Genomic DNA, 16938 nt, shown 5'->3' with positions numbered 1-16938 from the left:
CGACCACCCACAGAAGCCAGTGTTGGCGTCGGCAATGGCTAATCTCATGGGGGGCATGTGCCCCCCCCCCGTACTCTCCCTATGAGTCACCTATGCTCCATAGTGCACTTCTGTGACTATGAAACAGTTGCAGTATTCTTGGTAGGAGGTTGTCTCTCTGGGCTCCTGTACACATGCAGGGAGGCTGCTCTGATGCATTATAATTACAGTGCATCAGAGGAGACTCAGTTGAGTCTGGTGGAGTGTGTTAATTACCATGCTTCAGCAGACTCCAGTGTCACATGTATCAGCATCCCTGCACTGAAAAATGGCAGCAGGGAACTTTAAACTTTAGCTCATTCAACAAGCTTTAGTTCAAAGCACCCCACTGCCATTTTTCAGCATAGGGACGCTGATATATGTGAGGTGCTGGGAACTTTTAATTAGAAGGGGTCTTGGAGCTGTGCTAATTAAAGTGCTGCCCTATCTCCTGGAGCACATCTATAAATGCCCTCTGAGTTTCGTCTGTGCAGATAAATACATTTTTACCCCCTGCCTTACCCATTTAGCTATTACATCGGTTTTCTAGGCAATCTAATCAATTGTTCAAGAATGTATACTCAAGTTTTGCTGTGAAGCTTTTACAAGGTTCAACTTTGCATAGTTTTAATGAGCATGATCTTTAGTTAACTGCTTAGATATAAATTCTGGAACAGCTCTGTGAAGTGTACTAATACCATTTTAAATGGGGCAGGATCACCCTCTGCTTGTTGGAGTTGTTGATAGCAACTGCTTTTTCTCAGTCCAGATCTGAATTGTGATTCAGAGGCAAGGTATGAGAGAGGTCCCTGCTCTTGCAAAAGTTTGAAGTGTTTGTAGGTTATGAATACCTTATTATTTTTGATAAATGATATGATGCTTTCTTATCTGCCCTGTTGCTTGAAAGTTCCCAGCCATAATGTTCACATAGGACCTGATTCTAGGTTCTCAGTGCACTTAGGTGTCATGTCCAGACATGGGTGGATGTTTGTTTCCCCAGGAACAACTAGCAGTGGCACACCTTATGGCACTGCTAGTTGTCCTTGGGGAACACCTGTGCCATGCATGTCTGGTGTGTGGCAAGTTGCCCTGGGTGGGGTAGAGGAATCTGGGGCCAGCACTGGGCTGGCCCCAGCAGCCTTACCTGGTTTTGGGCAATGCATGCTGCTGCCATGTACAGTACTCCACTTTTTTTCAGCAGGTTTTTTTGACCCCTGGATATCCTGGGGGCTTCCTGGGGCTGCAGCCACGTTGCTTCTGCTGTGCGGAGCCTGGCCAGCAGCAAAATATGGCTTCAGCTGGCCAGGCTCTGGCTTTGGGCAGTGCATGCTGTCACCATGTGCAGTGCTCCACTTTTTTTTTTCAGCAGGTTTTTTTGACCCCTGGGTATCCAGGGATCAAAAAGACCCTCCGCTCTACTCCTTTGCAGCATGAGGAACAACTGAACATGGCGTATGTTCAGACATGTCTGAGGTGCCACATACCGTACGGCTGTGCTCTTCTGGATGAAGCCAAAAAGTTCACTACATTTAGTGGAATTTTGGCTCTCCAAGGTATTCATGTCTGTTTCTTCCTTAATAATGGATTTATTAAAGACAAATAATGTATTTTGTGATTTTTTCCTGTTTGCATAATATCATTTTGCATTATGGCAAAATGTTTTATATTATGAATATTGGAAATCATGATCTGTTGCCTGGATGTAATTAGACTAGATTAGATAAATCACATGATGATTTTTCTGTTTTATGGATTGAATGGACACGAAAGCACTGCTAATACAAACATGTACAGATCATTTTAAATGTTTATTTTCATGAATAGTAATGTGTATGAGCTTTGTGTTTCACTATCCATAAATGTTTTGCCTGTAAAACTTCAGAAAGTCCACAGAAAATCAGCACAAAAGAGGCACATACATTATTAAAGCACATTTCCTGAAAATTTTGAATTTAGATTTCCAAGAAAGTTTTGTATTATCGTGTACTAATTGAGAGTACAAGAAGGACAAAAGAGACTCTCCCCCATAGGGAACATGTGATGTTAAAATCAGCTGTAACATTGTGCAGCCTAAAACATCATGACTTTTACTGTGCTGAAGTTTATAGTGCTAAGATGGGGGATAATTGGGAATGGAGTTGGTGATAGAACCCAGTTCTTTCTGCTCCAAAAGAGCAGGCCTCTTCTGCTCCTAGTTCTACTCTGTTTAGTAGTTCACAATGTGCAGATTATGAAGCACAGTTATGAAATGTTTATTTCAATCAGAAGTGGTTTGCGTATGCAGGTGTACACACGGAGTTAATTCCAATACTTTGCCTGAAATCAGTATACATCCTTTATTGTACTGGATGAGTACAAGAATCACTGTTCTAAGCCACTAGTTTATAATAAAGCAAATTTATTCATAATATAGAAGTTGCAGCTTTGGTTATTTGATGAAAGAATTGTTTATAAAAGAAACTGCTTATCTTTCTGGGATCCTATGATCCCTGCTTGACTTCCTGCCCCTGGGGCAGGGGGCTGGACTTGATGATCCTCTGGGGTCCCTTCCAGCCCAAATGTCTATGAAATTTATGAAATCACAATCTTGTTGAAATTCCAAGATTGACAAAACATGTAATATACTCATGTACACCAAATACACAAATACAATTCATTTAAATGGAAACATATCACAGAGATTTCTCATCATGCACATATTACAGAAGAAAAGGATATAGTTTAGTCTGAAGGTGCTATAATTTGTTAGAGCCTGAAAAATAATTATGCACATATTTACCTTTGATATCGGGGGTAGTTCTGCATGTACATGTTTGCAGGATTAGGGTCTTACCACCAGACAAGAGACCTATATGCTCCTGGATGTTCAGGAAACCAGTTTAGTTTGCTGAACTGGTCAAAGGAATGAGCATTTCATTACACTCGGCGATGTTCCATCACCCAATATGATTGCTGAAAAGGAAAATGCTAATGGCTCCAATAGGGGCCATTTTCTATAATGTGCTGGTTCTAAAAATATTTCAACCCTAATGAAAATGCCCAAGGATGAGATGGGTGGGGGATATCAGGTGGTTGAACCTTTGTGCCAAGGAGCCCAACTAAATGTATTTGCAAGTAGACCCTAATGTGTGTGAGCTGAATTCATACTTGAGCTTGCCCTCATACTGAGAACTAGGTGCTTTTACTAAAGTTGACTTTCCAGTCTCAGGCAAATAATACAGTTAAACCTTTTAGTATTACTTTTGGTAACTATGGGTCAGATCATAAGTTTATGAGCCTTTAGGCATCAAAGTCACTAAATATGATCCTATTCTAGCTTTTGCAACAGCCAAAATTCTGCTAAGGCACCTAGATTCTTTATGGACTTTCATTTAAACCTTTTTGCATGGGCCTGAAGAAAACCCAGCCTGGGCAACTAGACTTGGTCTGCTGTTCATGCTCAGAAGTAAGCTACTGTGAGCACATAGGTATAAAGGCTCCACTTACACTTTATGATCCAATTCAGTTTGGTAATTCACTTACATTCTGACTCATTCTCCAGATCCTTTGTCAGGTAAAACATGCTCAGACACTGTTTGATGTTGAGATCAATGTGGTGGTGCTGCTGCTTACCTTTTGCTCACTAACGCAAGTGTTAAGGCAGTTGTCAGGAAATGGATTCTAGGCCCACCTCACCCTACGCAGATTTGAACTCACATTTCCTAATTCTCTTGCTTGAGGATATTTTGAGTTTTGGCCTCTGCTGTTATTTCTTTTGCCTGACCAGTGGCTATCTAATGTTAAATGCATTATGCCAGGGAGCAAACAGGAGAAAATGTAACTATAGTTTAGTGGTTTGGTACTTGGTAGTGGAGGAGGAGAGGAATTCTTGTGTTTCAGCCTCTGCTGCCAAGACAGAGGCATTTGGATGAACTGGGTAACTAGCACCAGAAGAAGAGAGAAGCAGGCAAAACTCAGGATTCCTTCTTCCTGGGAAAGTGTACTTCTCACTGGGGTACACAGTCATGCTCCCATGGGCTCTGTGATCTTCACATTCCTTTCCATCCAGTGTCCCAGTTTTAGTAGGAGGTGGGGAAAGGTGTCAAGTCCTGCCTAGTTCATGGTCTCGTGCAATTGGCACCAGAGGCATAACAAAATAAATGTGGGGCAGGGGGAATGGAAGAGGGAATTATGCTGACCATTATAAAACAGGAGTGGGGGTTCAGGATCATACCTGTCCCTGCTCTCTGATCTCAGGTAGCAGCTGCTACAGCTTCTCTGTAGCAGTGTGAGCTTGCCTACTGTAGCTGAGGAATGGGCTCTCTGCATGCTGGTTCAGCAGCCCAACTGGTGCAGACTCTCCAGTGCTGTTCCTGATGCCCCATTCGTTCCCCTTCCCCCTCCCCCCGCAGATATGCTTCTGGGTGAAGGACTGCACATCCCATGGCAAAGCCTATAAAGGGGGGGAGGCAGGGCACAGATGGAATATATTTCATTTGTTTCCACTTCCTCCAGATACACTACAGGGCATGGGGCTGTACCTGACTGGCTCTCTGTGTCCCATCTGCACATGGTTACATCTCCCATGGAAAAGACTTCTGGGGCTGGAGGGGACCATGCTAATACCCTCTCTAAGTCAGTGCCTGGGGCCAGTGCACCATTTGTCCCACTATAGTTACACCATTGACTGGCACTGCCCTAAGAAGTAGGTATGGGTACAAACCCATTCAGGATGAAGTGGGCCTAGAAATCAAGTTTCTCACTTCCTGGGCAAGTGCCTGAATCACCAAGTTATTAAGAAAATCATAGGATCATAAGGACCTCAAGGGTCATCTGCACGCAAGGTCCTAAATCATCCTTGTCCAATGCTTATCCAGCCTCTTCCTGAGATGCTCCAGTGAAGGAGATTCCACAACTTCCCTGGGCAGTTCATCCACTTTCTTGTTCTAACAATAAGGAAGTTTTTCCTGATGTCTAATCTAAAGCTACTTTGCTGAAATTTAGAGCCATTGCTTCAAGTCCTACCATCTGTAATGATGGAAAAGAGTTGTTCTCTCTCGTATTTATGGCAGCCTTTCTGATATTTGAAGATTGATATCATTGCCTCCCTTTTCCAGCTTTTTCTCTAAGCTAAACATGCTTAGCTCTCTCAACCTTTCTTCATACAACCTGACTTCTAACCTCTTTATCATTTTTATCACTTGCCCTTGGACTCTTTCTAACTTCTCCACATCCTAGATCCATAAAGAGACTTTGACTATCTGCAGGTTAGATATCTATGTTAATTACAGAAACATAAGTTCATTTGCTGTTATTGTGAAATAATTAAATTAAAATTAAAAAAAATGTACTGAATTATAGCTAAAAATGTTAATTAAGTATCAATGTGAATAATGTTCAAGACTGAAGAGTTCTTCTCCTTTTATCCCAGAACTTAATGAGAGGAAGAGAAGGGAGGCTAGAATAGCTCAAGAGAGAGGAGAAAGTTAGGAGGTACTTGTTCCTAAATAGAGTGTATGTGTGTGTGTGCGTGCATGCATGCGTGCATGTGTGTGTGCAGATCTTGATTCTTCCAGGGAAGGGTGGCAAAGAGCTCTTATGCCTTCCCTTTCTAATAAATGACATCTTTATGCAATAAAAGGGTATGTTGCCACCTACACAAGGGCATTTTTGGCTTGATGGAATATTTGACCACAATTGATTGATATTTGACTACATTTGACCACAATTGATTGATATTTGACTACATCCTTCTCAGCCATGCTACCACCCATCCAGTTATCTCCCATTCTGCATTTGTGATTTTGATTATTCGCCTTTAGGTATAGCACCTTACATTTGTTTGTATTGAACATGATAGCTGTCCAATCTATCAAGATGCTTCTGAATTGTGCTCATGTCGTCCAGTGTGTTTGCAGTCCTTCCCAGTATGGTATGTTCAGTTTGCTCAGGATGCTCTCTGTTCCCACATCCAAATACTTAATAAACATTAAATAGCACCACACTTAGGACATACCCCTGTTAAACCCCACTTGAAATCTCCTAGCATTCTGTCATTGATCCATTTATAATTACCCTTTGGTTTTGGTTACTGAGGAAATTATCTGTCCTCTTTGTAGTAATTTTAACTAGCACATATTCTTCCCATTTGCTTCTGAGAAGGTCATATGAGACTTTATTAAAAGCCTTACTAAAGTTCCTGTACACTGTATTCCCTTCATCTACCCAACTAGTGACTTTGTCAGAGGAGATCAGATCAGTCTGGCATGGTTTGTTCTTAACAAATCAATTCTGATTGCTAAAGATCAGGCTTTTTCCCTCTAGATATTTATAAAATCACTTCTTTATAGTTTACTTCAGTAATGTACCATTTAGAGGCATAATTTATACCATATTTTCTTGTATATAGTATGCTCCAGACTAAAATGTGAACCTTGTTATTGAAAGGTAGAATGAAGAAAAAAATCTTTCCTTATAGCTTAGTAAGTAACTAAGTAGCAGCAGTTAGGGAGCCAAGCCTGCTAATTTTTCTGCTCCCTGTGAGTTGCTTGCAGATCATATTTTCATTTTTGGCCAGTAAGCGGAAAAAATTTTATAATATTTTGAGCATATAGTACATGCTGTAATTTTCAGCCACTGTTTTTTGGGAAAAGATGTATGTTGTATATGAGAAAATACGGTAATTTTGGGAATCTGGGAAAAGATGCTGTTTAGTTTCAAGAAGCCAGGGGTGGCTGTTGGGGATGGCTGAGCAACAGAGAATGCAGGTTGGGGGGAAATGCCAAGCACTGGGGAGCAGGGGTAAACATTACTGCATGATGCTGATACCCTGTTTAAATCAGCATCCAGGTCTGATATCCTGCTTTAGTTTTGCTATTGTTCTCAAGTATTGAAGTCAGGCTGACTGATCTGTAATTTCCTGGGTCTTTGTGGGGGGGTTTTTTAAGGTGGTCACTATGTTGGTCCTTTTCCAGTCATCTGGAATCTCTCCAGTCTCCCATGACTTTGTAAACAGTATTGTCAAGGGCTCCAACATCCCTTCTGCCAGTTCTTTTGCTACCCTAAGATGAAATTCATCAGGCCCTGCTGACTTAAATTCATTACCCATTTTAAACTTTCTGACACTTAAGTTTGCATGAACATCAACCTTATTTCGTCTTTGTATAATTTTTGGTAGCCATCTGATTGTAGCTATTTTTTGTGAAGTCCAAGGCAAAGTGACTGTTACAGCTTCCTTGTCTAGCCAACATATTTAAAGAACCCCTTCGTGTTGTCCTTTACTTTCCTCAGCCAATGTAACTCTTCTTTTTTAAACCTTTGCTTCCCTGATTTTTGTCCCTGAAAATTCTTGCTATTTCTTGTTTTTTCTTGGAAAAACCAAAAAAGTTCTTGCTATTTCTCAGAAGAGAGAGTTTCCTTGCAACTCTCTCTTCCTTCCATTGCCTGTATGTTTGTTCCTTTTGAGTCTGAGGTACCCAAGAGGCTCCTCATGTTGTCACTTTGGGCCATAGCCATTTTTCTTGAGGTTCCATTGTTTCTTGTTGAGCTTCCAATATTAGATATGCATACTAGGCTTGCAATTTTCCTTTTACTTTACAATGTCCATGCTGCTTTGTCAGTTAGATACACTGGTAGATGCCTCTGAGAAAGATGAGTTCCAGCAAGGCTTCTCTGCTTCTAGCAAGTTAGGTTGGACTAGATCCTCTTGACATGGTAAAAGTAGGCTTATATGATGACCTGGTGAAAGAACATAAGCCTGCCTATAACTCTTCCCATTAGGAGAATGGGAGAGCATTCCCTGGATGGTGCATAACACTGACTGGTGCCCATTACTATGGGCAGAGTCATAAAAGGATGGGGTAGGATCAGCCTCTGAGATTGAACTACGCTGCCCATTTGAGACAATGGAAGAGGTGGCATGGAATTGCTTTTCTAAAGGATGCAAGTAATTTTTAGTTAACCAGAAGCAAAATACATAATAAGTGAAACGGGATCTGGGATATGGTGCATTTGAATGTGATATCTCTGGATAGGACTAGAGCAAGTGAACATTGTGAAAGTTTCCCAAATTAATCTATGACAATGGATTTCAAACAAACATGACAACCTGGAGCTTTTCTAGCTCTTGGCTTGTTCTAGCAGAACTGGTGAGGTGGGGACTAAATGCTGTCTAATAAATCTTAATTTACTTTCCTTTTTTAGTGACCTATGTTGTGGTTTGCATCTTGGTCCCTAGAGGCAAGAATGATAATGCTTTAAATCAAATATAGCACCTCTTTTCCACTTATTTTCTCTTCACATGGAATTATTTGCATCAACATAAGGTGTGTTGGTAACATGTCAAAAAAGCTGGTAACGTCAATTTCTTCACTGATACATTGAAAAAAGTTTTTGGGGTAAAATGCAATGTGGAAGTGAAGCTAAGGTAAGTCTTTATAGCACTTAGAGATATAGCCATTCTTCTGAAGGCTTATCATCATTTTCAAATCTTACATCTACACAAGAAACTAACTTTGGGGCTTAATCCTATGACCCCACTTGAGGTGAATGGATGGTGCCAGAGCAAACAGTGTGACCTTGTTTATTTAGTGGATTATTCCATGTATGTTATAGACACAATTTTCTGTATGTTTTAGATTTGGCAAGTATAAATTATCTATGAAAGAATAATACAAAAAATTTAAAAAGTCTTGTTCTGAGACATATAGTTATAATGGCAATTCTAAGATATAGAACCATATATTTCTTTAAAATCCATCTTTCCTGAGCAGTGAATGAATATAATTCTTCTATGCAGATTTAATTTTTCCAAGATCATTTACTGACTTGATTCAATCTGTACTTTAGCCTTAGTTTTGTAGAAGCAAAAAGGCATTCTAATAAGAACATCTACTAAGAACATCATCTATGATACAGAGAGACTTTTCTTGTGGAAGTGTTCTAGTAAAATGTGAATTGTGTTTATAGTTAAGAAACTTAAATTTAATATCCTTTCAGAGCCATTGATTCTATATGTTTACAGATACAGGGTTTAATATATTATAATACCAAGTTAAAGTCTTTGTGTGTGCCCCAAGACCTAATGGTCTGATCTTTTGAATGATTTAATGTAATAAAATTTGCAGAGTGCCTCTAGACGTTGTCCAGATGCTCAGGATTAGTGATATCTGTAGTTTGTCCATTATCTCTGCTGCAGAACCTTACTATGTTGATTGATAATTTCCTGTTTTGTTTCCTACCTAGCCTCACTTTGGTTAAAATAAAATATTTGTAAACTAGTTTAATAGTTATTTCATGTATATACAAATTCCATTTTTAGAGCTGAAATATTTAACCACAATATGATATAGACTTCTCCTAGAAGAGTTTCAGTATGATAACAGAAAGGCTTATGACTTTTGAAATCTAGAAAGTAATAATTCTGTGAGTGTGTGTGTGCACATATGTGTGTAGGAACATATGCACGTGTTTGTATATGGTTATACTCTTGCCCCAGATTGTAACTATATTTTGGATATCTGCCTATTAAACACATAACACAGTTTTGCAGTGCTTTTATATTATTATTATTGTTGTTGTTGTAGAAAGCCTATGAATATCATTGTAATAATCCTACTTATTTTCTGTCTTGCCATCTGTTTGATATACACGTATTTGTTGTCACTTAATTAATACTCTAGTATCGCTCAGTCGCCCATGGTGTCCTCCTCTTCATTTAGGGGAGGTTTGCATACTTAAGTTTTTACTGAGAAATACCTAATTCAGCTATGTATGATATATTGCAGACTCTTGCATTCTTAGATTGTATGTTACAATATTTTGTATCTTTAAAAATTAATAAACAGAGACAATATATCAATGTAAGATTTAATTTGCTACAGCTGTAATTTTAATGGAAATGTAGGACTTGAAGTAATTGTTCTTAATTGCCTGGTTCTAAATTACAGTATAACTGGTGTGAGGAATTCTTGTTTCCTTTGACTGAATTATTCAAAGTTAAAATGTATAAGAAATTATAAATATATGTTTAGATTCTTTATTTAAGGTTCATTCTTAGTTAAACAAGTTAATTTCAGAAAACGTAAAGAGAAGGCATGTTTCCCATTCCACACAAAATGCAATAGGGGGAAATAAATTCAGCAGAAAGCCTCCCTTTTTTTCAGGAACTGCTACTAGGATACACTGTACCCAGTATTTCCTGGTGGTTTGAAATATGTTCAATCTAAAGATGCCAGCATTTGCTTTTCCCCACTTATTTTCATGCTTATTTGTCTCTAGGACAGCTTTTTGCATCTCATTATGGTTCCTTGCCCATAAGAATCCTATACTGTACTTTACTAGAAAAAATTTAATGGCTTACTTATGAAGAGAGTGAAAGTTTGAGCTCAGTAAAAAGTAAAGAGTACTGAAAAATTATAGGGGTTTGACTCTAACAAAAGTGGAAGTAGCTCAGACAGAGAGCGCATTATCCCATTTGAGCATCTGCAGTGTATGACCTGTAGGCCAGATCAAGTTCACAGATCCAGCCTATGACTCTGGGGGGTTTGGCTGTTATTGCTTTGGTGGGCATCACATGAGCCATGACCAGGTACTACATTGCAAGCATCAACCTGCCTCCAACCTGAGCCAGGTTTTTTGGGTCTGCCATTTCAAAAAGTTGCCAACTGCTACATAAAAATGTTGTAAGTTATGATGACACAAATCAGATCTTGTTTGTTTAATTCTCCCTCTTTTATGGGATGTTCAAGATTAGCTTGGGGCCTGAAAATGGGACTTCTGAATTTTCAGGGCCCTGGTCTTCTTGTTTTTCAAATAAAAGAGCAAGCCAGATTAAGGCAAATTCTTTCTGGAACAGAGTAAGCTCATGAGGACTATTTGGCTTTTTCATAAATTATATTTTCCATACTTCTGTGTAGCCCCAAGAGACAAGTGAAGATTAACTGCAAAAAAGACTCAGCTATTTTGCTTATTGTTTTATATTTTTCTAAAGCCCTTGTTAATCTTTAAAAAAATATATATATACATTATATGCATGAATGCTCTTTCTTCTTTAATAAATGCAGAAACCCACCCTTTCTATGCTGCTAAAGCTCATGACCATGGTTTAGTCATTTCTCATCTTGGCCTTGTTTAGACTAGGCTTTCCAATCCTATTGTAAGTCAAATTAATTGTTTGCCAGTTTAATTTCATTTGCTAACACCTTTACAAATGCTAATTCAGGCTACTTCTCAAATATTTGTTATACATTACAACCACTTATTCCTGCTTCTGGCTCAAGGGCTCAGACTAAGCAAACCAGATCTAGAATCAGCCTGAAAAAAACATTTGGTGAGATGTCTGGGTGAGCATTGTACAATTGTATTAATTTAATTCAAGGAAAATTGGGCAGTCAGTTAACTAAGTTACAAAAGACCCTTGACAAAGCCTTTAACTATTATAACCTTCTCTTTATGGTTTCTACTTCACTCCTCATGGCCTTTCAGTTTATTCTAAATGCAATTTCCTGCTCTTGCTGTACATGCACATTCTAATCCTCTCAGCTTTCTGTCCTTTCATCTTGTATTCAAAGTCTCAGGTTTCTGTCATGCTGCCTACTACTTCCCTGCCAAGTGCCTTTACCCTCCATTCAGCCCCCTCATGTGAAAAAATAAATAAAAAAAGAAACCTTCTGGAATACTTCCTAGTTCTCCGGTAATTACCTTCCTTTTTGAATTGTTTCTTCATGTTATATTTTCAGGCCCAATCCTCAGAGATACCAATGTTTTCTACTCCTTTTGACTTTAATGGAAATTGATGGTTCTTACAATCTTGCAGGATCTAAGCCAACATAGAGAAAACTGCAGAGACTCAGGATTTTTTGGGATGAGGTCTTAAAAGCATAACCTTACATGTCCTCTTTTTGGATCCTCTGCTTTCTGTCCAGGTGTTTGTTTGTTTTTTAAAATATGGTCCAATGTCTAGGATTTGGGTCAGCTCAGCTGTGTGTGGGGGGCAGGTAACCTGCTCAGAAAAAAAATTAGTGGTGACACGCTCAGGAGAGAAAGAACAGATGGTTCCATAGAAGTTAAGCTCTTCAGAGCAGAGTATGAGTCTTAATATGCATCTGGAACCTGCCATACCAATTTACAGGATTTTGTAAGTATTTTTAGGTAATTATAGCATGTCTTTACCAGCAACCAAGTACTTATCAGCACTCTGGTAGTAACAAGCCGATGTGGCTAAGTACAGACAGTCAAAAATCCCAAGGCAGAATTGGTTCAATCTGGGCAGCTTCCTCTAACCTGCATAGGTTTGAACCGATAACCAATAGGTGTGTGCAAACTGGGCTGTATTCGATTCAGATTCAGCCCAATTCAGGGGACAGCGATTGGATTAGTTGATTTGGATCACTGTCCTGATTCGATTCGGCCGAATCCAAATCTGAAGATTTGACGCTGATTCAGATAATCAGCAATTCAGCCATAGTGCTTCTGGTCAACTTCTGGGTCCACCGATGAGCACACTGGGGATGCCCCTCCCCCCCCATGCTCCTGTGGGATGCTCCATCTGCCCCATCATCTCAGTGTTCACGAGCCACGCCTGGTACCTCGAGGTATGTAGAAAAAACATATGAAGCTGTGTCTATGGCCAAATCAGCGAATTTCTCTGAATCAAATCCAAGGCTTCTGATTTGATTTGGAGAGGTTAATCAGTGTTCTGATTCGAATCAGATGCGGAGATTCGGCCACCAAATCGGGCCGAATCTCCGCTGAATCAAATCAGTGACCGAAGCTTCACACAGCCCTAACAACCAACTGAACTGACATTCAAGTTTTCAATTGGGAAAGGCAGGGGAAGGCCTGCACTGACCCAGGCCAGTAGGAGGGGGATGCTAGAGCACATCTCCCAGCCTGGCCATTGCCACTGCAGGGAAGAGTCTCTAACCTCCGGCACTCCCCTCACAGGGGGTTAATGATCCCCATCCTGGTGCTGGCCCACCTTGGTGGAGCCTCCCCCTCAGAGGGTTTCTCCCAGCCTGAGGTCCTCAGCCCAGGCAGCCCTGAGGAGCTGAGGGGAATCATCCCCCCCCACCCTTCCCCAGCTGCTAGTTGCTTCAGCTGCTGCCACAGGAGGGAGGAAGAAGTCCTCCCAGCTGGGTGCCTGCCCATTCAGCACAGAATGGGGGCACCGGGGAGCCCCCGCTGTGGGGGGCTTCTCCCCACATGAGCCCAGAGCCCTTTAGCCTGGGCAGCCCCAGGGAGCTAAGGGGGATTCTTCCCCTCCCGAACCCCAGAGCTGCTTGTCTTAGTCCCTGTGAGTCTCAGGCAGCCTCAGGGAGCAGAGAGAAATTCTGCTCCTCAGCAGCTGGTTTTGCCTCTGCTGCTGTGAGTCTGAGACAAAACTAGTTCAAGGGAGAGGAAGAATTTGGCTACACTATAGAAGTCTTATCTGAGGGCCACTGAAACCCTTTTGACTCTTAGCATGGACTGCAGTGGGCTTTGTGATGGACTGTTGGTCAAAATCATTTTTTTTTTTATAGATGGGGGTGAGAATTGAAGCTCTGAAAAGTTAAGTGACTTGTCAAGTGATTGTCAACAAATCAATAGCAGATTTAGGATTAGCACTCAGGGGCTCCACTTCTCGAAATGGGTTTGTTAGTGCACATGTTCTTCCTAAAAATAAAAATAGCCTTGAAACTTTGCTCCAAAAGTGAACCAAACCTAAATCTTCTTTGAAGTTTATAAAGGTTCAGTTTTTGTTTCTTTTAAATTTTCACACTTCTTGCTTTCTCCACTTAACTATATGCAAGTTTAGTATTGTCTTTTATTAGGCTATTTATGATTATGTAGTTCCCTTTACTAAAATATACTAGCATTGATCTAGTCTCTGTTTTCCTGGCTATATTCTGGATTTTTTTTAAATCATTCCCTGATGTTTGGCTGTTCTGTTGAGGCTATTTATAGAAGGGAACAACAGCTCTTTCAGTGTAAAGAACAAAATGTGATTTTCTGTGAACCCAGTGCAGTATGGTACTTCCAGCTCCAGTTTTTTAAAAAGTGTAATGCATTGCAGCCCTCCTTAGATACCAAAACCTGAAGCTGTTACTTATGTCACAAATGAAGAGCTATTCTTTTTTTTTTTTAATTTTGAAAACAAAGACACTTGTGCCTTTGAAATGTATCAATAGTTCATAATGCTTTAAGGGTACACCCTCACCTAGAGTACCATGTGCATATTGGTCATCCTGTGTCTGAAAAGATATGGCAGAATTAAAGGAAGGATTCAAAAGTAAGTTGGAAGAATGTTTGCAAGTATGAAGAACGTCTCTTTAAGTGAGACTGAAAAATTGGAGTTTTACAAAGTAAACTGATAAGAGAAGATGCTAAAACCATACCAAAAATAAATGACCTAGAAAAACCCAGGAAGTAGTGGCAGAGAAGTTAAAATATGCCACTCTGGCATGCATTCAAGCTTTGCCATCAGATTTGTTCCTCAGACTGACCCTACTAGACACAGCTGCTGTAAGTGCTCATTCAAATTGGTGAGTCAAAGGTAGCCAGATATGATACTAGTCTCATGACTCCTTTGTATGCCACTGGCTAAGAAATTAATTTGCTTTAACCATGATAGCCCAATTGGCTGCTAGGTTCAAGAGGACTTTTGTCTTGATCTCGATGGAGAAGATTGAATGAGAACTTACACTTGTCCTATGTCATAACCCATAAATGATTTGTCATTCCATAAAACTGAAAGGTGGAAAATCTAAACTAATAAAAAAGACCCTTTAAAAATGTAATGCATATTTAGGTTTAGAATAGAGGTCAAGGAAACATGACTTACGAGAAAAGGCTGAAAGAAGTAGATTGGTCTGGAGAAGAGATAACTGAGGAAGGTTAGAAAGAAGACAGAGCAAGGAGCAACAGTCTTAAATTGCAGCAAGGGAATTTTAATTTGGATATTAGAGAGAACTTTCTTACTATGAGGGTGGTTAAACATTGGAACAGAGTATCCAGAGAGCATATGTAATTCTCATCCTTGTAAGGTTTTAACAGCAGGTTAGACAAAGATTTGACTGGGATGGTTTAGTCAGGCTGAACAAGATATTTGGGAGCTACTGATTCATGTGACAAACCACTGCCTACTATTAGGGCTGTATAGAAAAATTTCTCTAAAAGGGAAAAACATCTTGTGGTGTCACCCTGTGAAGTTCCTAACAATTGTGTCTAGTACCATTTGCTGCTGAACTTAGGACACTGGACCAGATGGAGCACTAGTCTGATCCAGTGTGACAATTCCTAACTTTATTTAATATTTCAAATGTATATCTGTTTTCAAATTCAGAATCTGTTGGTTATGACCAAGCATTATTACTTGTTAAGACCCCACCTAAGTCTAGTCTTTTTTTTACCTAATGCTTATTTAATCAGTTGCAGCTAATAGCAAATAGAAAAATAAGGAAATTCCTTGAACATAACTAGGAAGAAAACTTGGCGTACTTCCTTTAAGTTCATCTGATGAATTTTTCAACACTTTTTAAACTTTTTGATTTGTTTGAAGTTTGTAGATGATCTGGGATCCATCACCCCAGGCAAACACCTCCTTTTCTCTGGGGTTATAATGCATCATTGAATGACTGCCATAACGTTTGGGGAAATGTAGCAGAGGTACTTCGTAAGTATTTAAAGCATCCAAGATATTGTACACACATTCTATACGAGATGTGCCTCCACTGGGAGTGTTGTACACAACATAAAGGGTTTTGCAGACCATAAAAGCAGCTTCAGCATTCTTGCTGTTGCATGATGTATCCCAAGTATATTCCACAGCCATAGTGTGATGGTTGATTTTAGTGATGACAAGGTTTCCACCAATGTCTGGTTCTGCATGGATTGCCCATAGTCCTTGCTCATCGATAGCAAGATCTATTTTTGTGGTTGGAAACAGTTGATAAGCCGGCATCTGTCCAGCACCTGGCAGGAGCATTCGGTCAGTTATATTTCTCTTGTGGATGTTGTATTTAATTATCTCATTTAAGGAACCATATCTGTGATAAAATAGGAAATCTTTATATATGACATGGCCAGTTCCCTGCCAATAAGTTGGCAGGACAACTCTCCGGGCTGCTAGCATGTTACGGCTTTCCATGAATGCCCTAATATTTGCAAATTCCAAAATAACGTTATTCTTGGATCTGTTTAAGAAATAAATCTTTGGATGCTTTTTGCCTGGATCTTTCATCCAAGAGCCATGAGCATCTCCAGTCTTCTTCACTATTTTTAGAGACTTGATACCTGTAAGCATGTTGTCACAGCCTGTAACAAAAGAAATCCAAATGCAAAATAATTATAAAATAAGAATATGTATGCATCCTCTAGATTCCCTCTTCTGCATTTCTTTGTCCTTTTTTCATTCAGCAATTTAGGTACGTTTGAAATGTCAACAAAGGTGATGACAAAGTGGCTGTGGCTAAATACATTTTATGTGATATAACTAGCGTGTTCTGTCTTGAGAACATACTGCACATGCACCAGTAAGCTTTGCTGAGGTGCTGACTGTCCTGGCATGTGCTCAATAGGGGTTTGTGAAGCAGGCCATATTCAGTTCAGATTTGGATTCAGCCCAGATCAGGGACAGTGATTTGATTCGTTTGCATCACTGTCCCTGATTTGATTTGGTCGAATCGGAATCTGAAGATTTGATGCTGATGAAAGAATCAGCGATTCGGACAAAGACACAGCTTTAAATGCTTTTTCTACATACCTTGCAGTAGCAGCATGGCTTGTGAACATTGAGATGCTGGAGTAGATGGAGTGTCCCGCAGGAGCGCATGGGGGGGCCCCTCCATGTACTCGGAGGTGACCCCAGAAGTGGACTGGAAGTATTTCTGGTTTACTTCCAGGTCTGCCAGGGAGCGCGCAGCCATGAGAGGACCAAGTATGACCCCCCAGACCCAGAAAGCA

At 40.0% G+C, this 16938-nt stretch overlaps 1 protein-coding gene and 1 long non-coding RNA gene across 2 annotated transcripts in view; both read right to left on the bottom strand.

The window, feature by feature from the left end:
- Positions 1-2249: 2249 nt before the first annotated feature.
- On the bottom strand, positions 2250-5695 carry LOC109299060. The gene is made up of 2 exons (XR_002097762.1): positions 2602-5695; positions 2250-2486 (listed from the first exon to the last, which is right to left on the bottom strand). It is a non-coding gene; the product is annotated as an uncharacterized LOC109299060 (long non-coding RNA).
- A 9361-nt stretch (positions 5696-15056) lies between these two features.
- Positions 15057-16938, bottom strand: part of OLFML1 (olfactomedin like 1) — a 15539-nt gene continuing 13657 nt past the window's right edge. The window contains exon 3 of the mRNA XM_019519540.1: positions 15057-16290. Coding sequence (XP_019375085.1) covers positions 15512-16290 — 779 coding nt within the window. The 3' untranslated portion in view covers positions 15057-15511. The remainder of the gene's footprint in view (positions 16291-16938) is intronic.

Source organism: Gavialis gangeticus, unplaced genomic scaffold, assembly GCF_001723915.1.
Source record: "Gavialis gangeticus isolate Ggan-Ray unplaced genomic scaffold, GavGan_comp1, whole genome shotgun sequence".
NCBI classification, from domain to species: domain Eukaryota; kingdom Metazoa; phylum Chordata; order Crocodylia; family Gavialidae; genus Gavialis; species Gavialis gangeticus.
The sequence above is the reverse complement of the archived record's forward strand: the minus strand, read 5'-3'. Positions and strand labels throughout refer to the sequence as shown.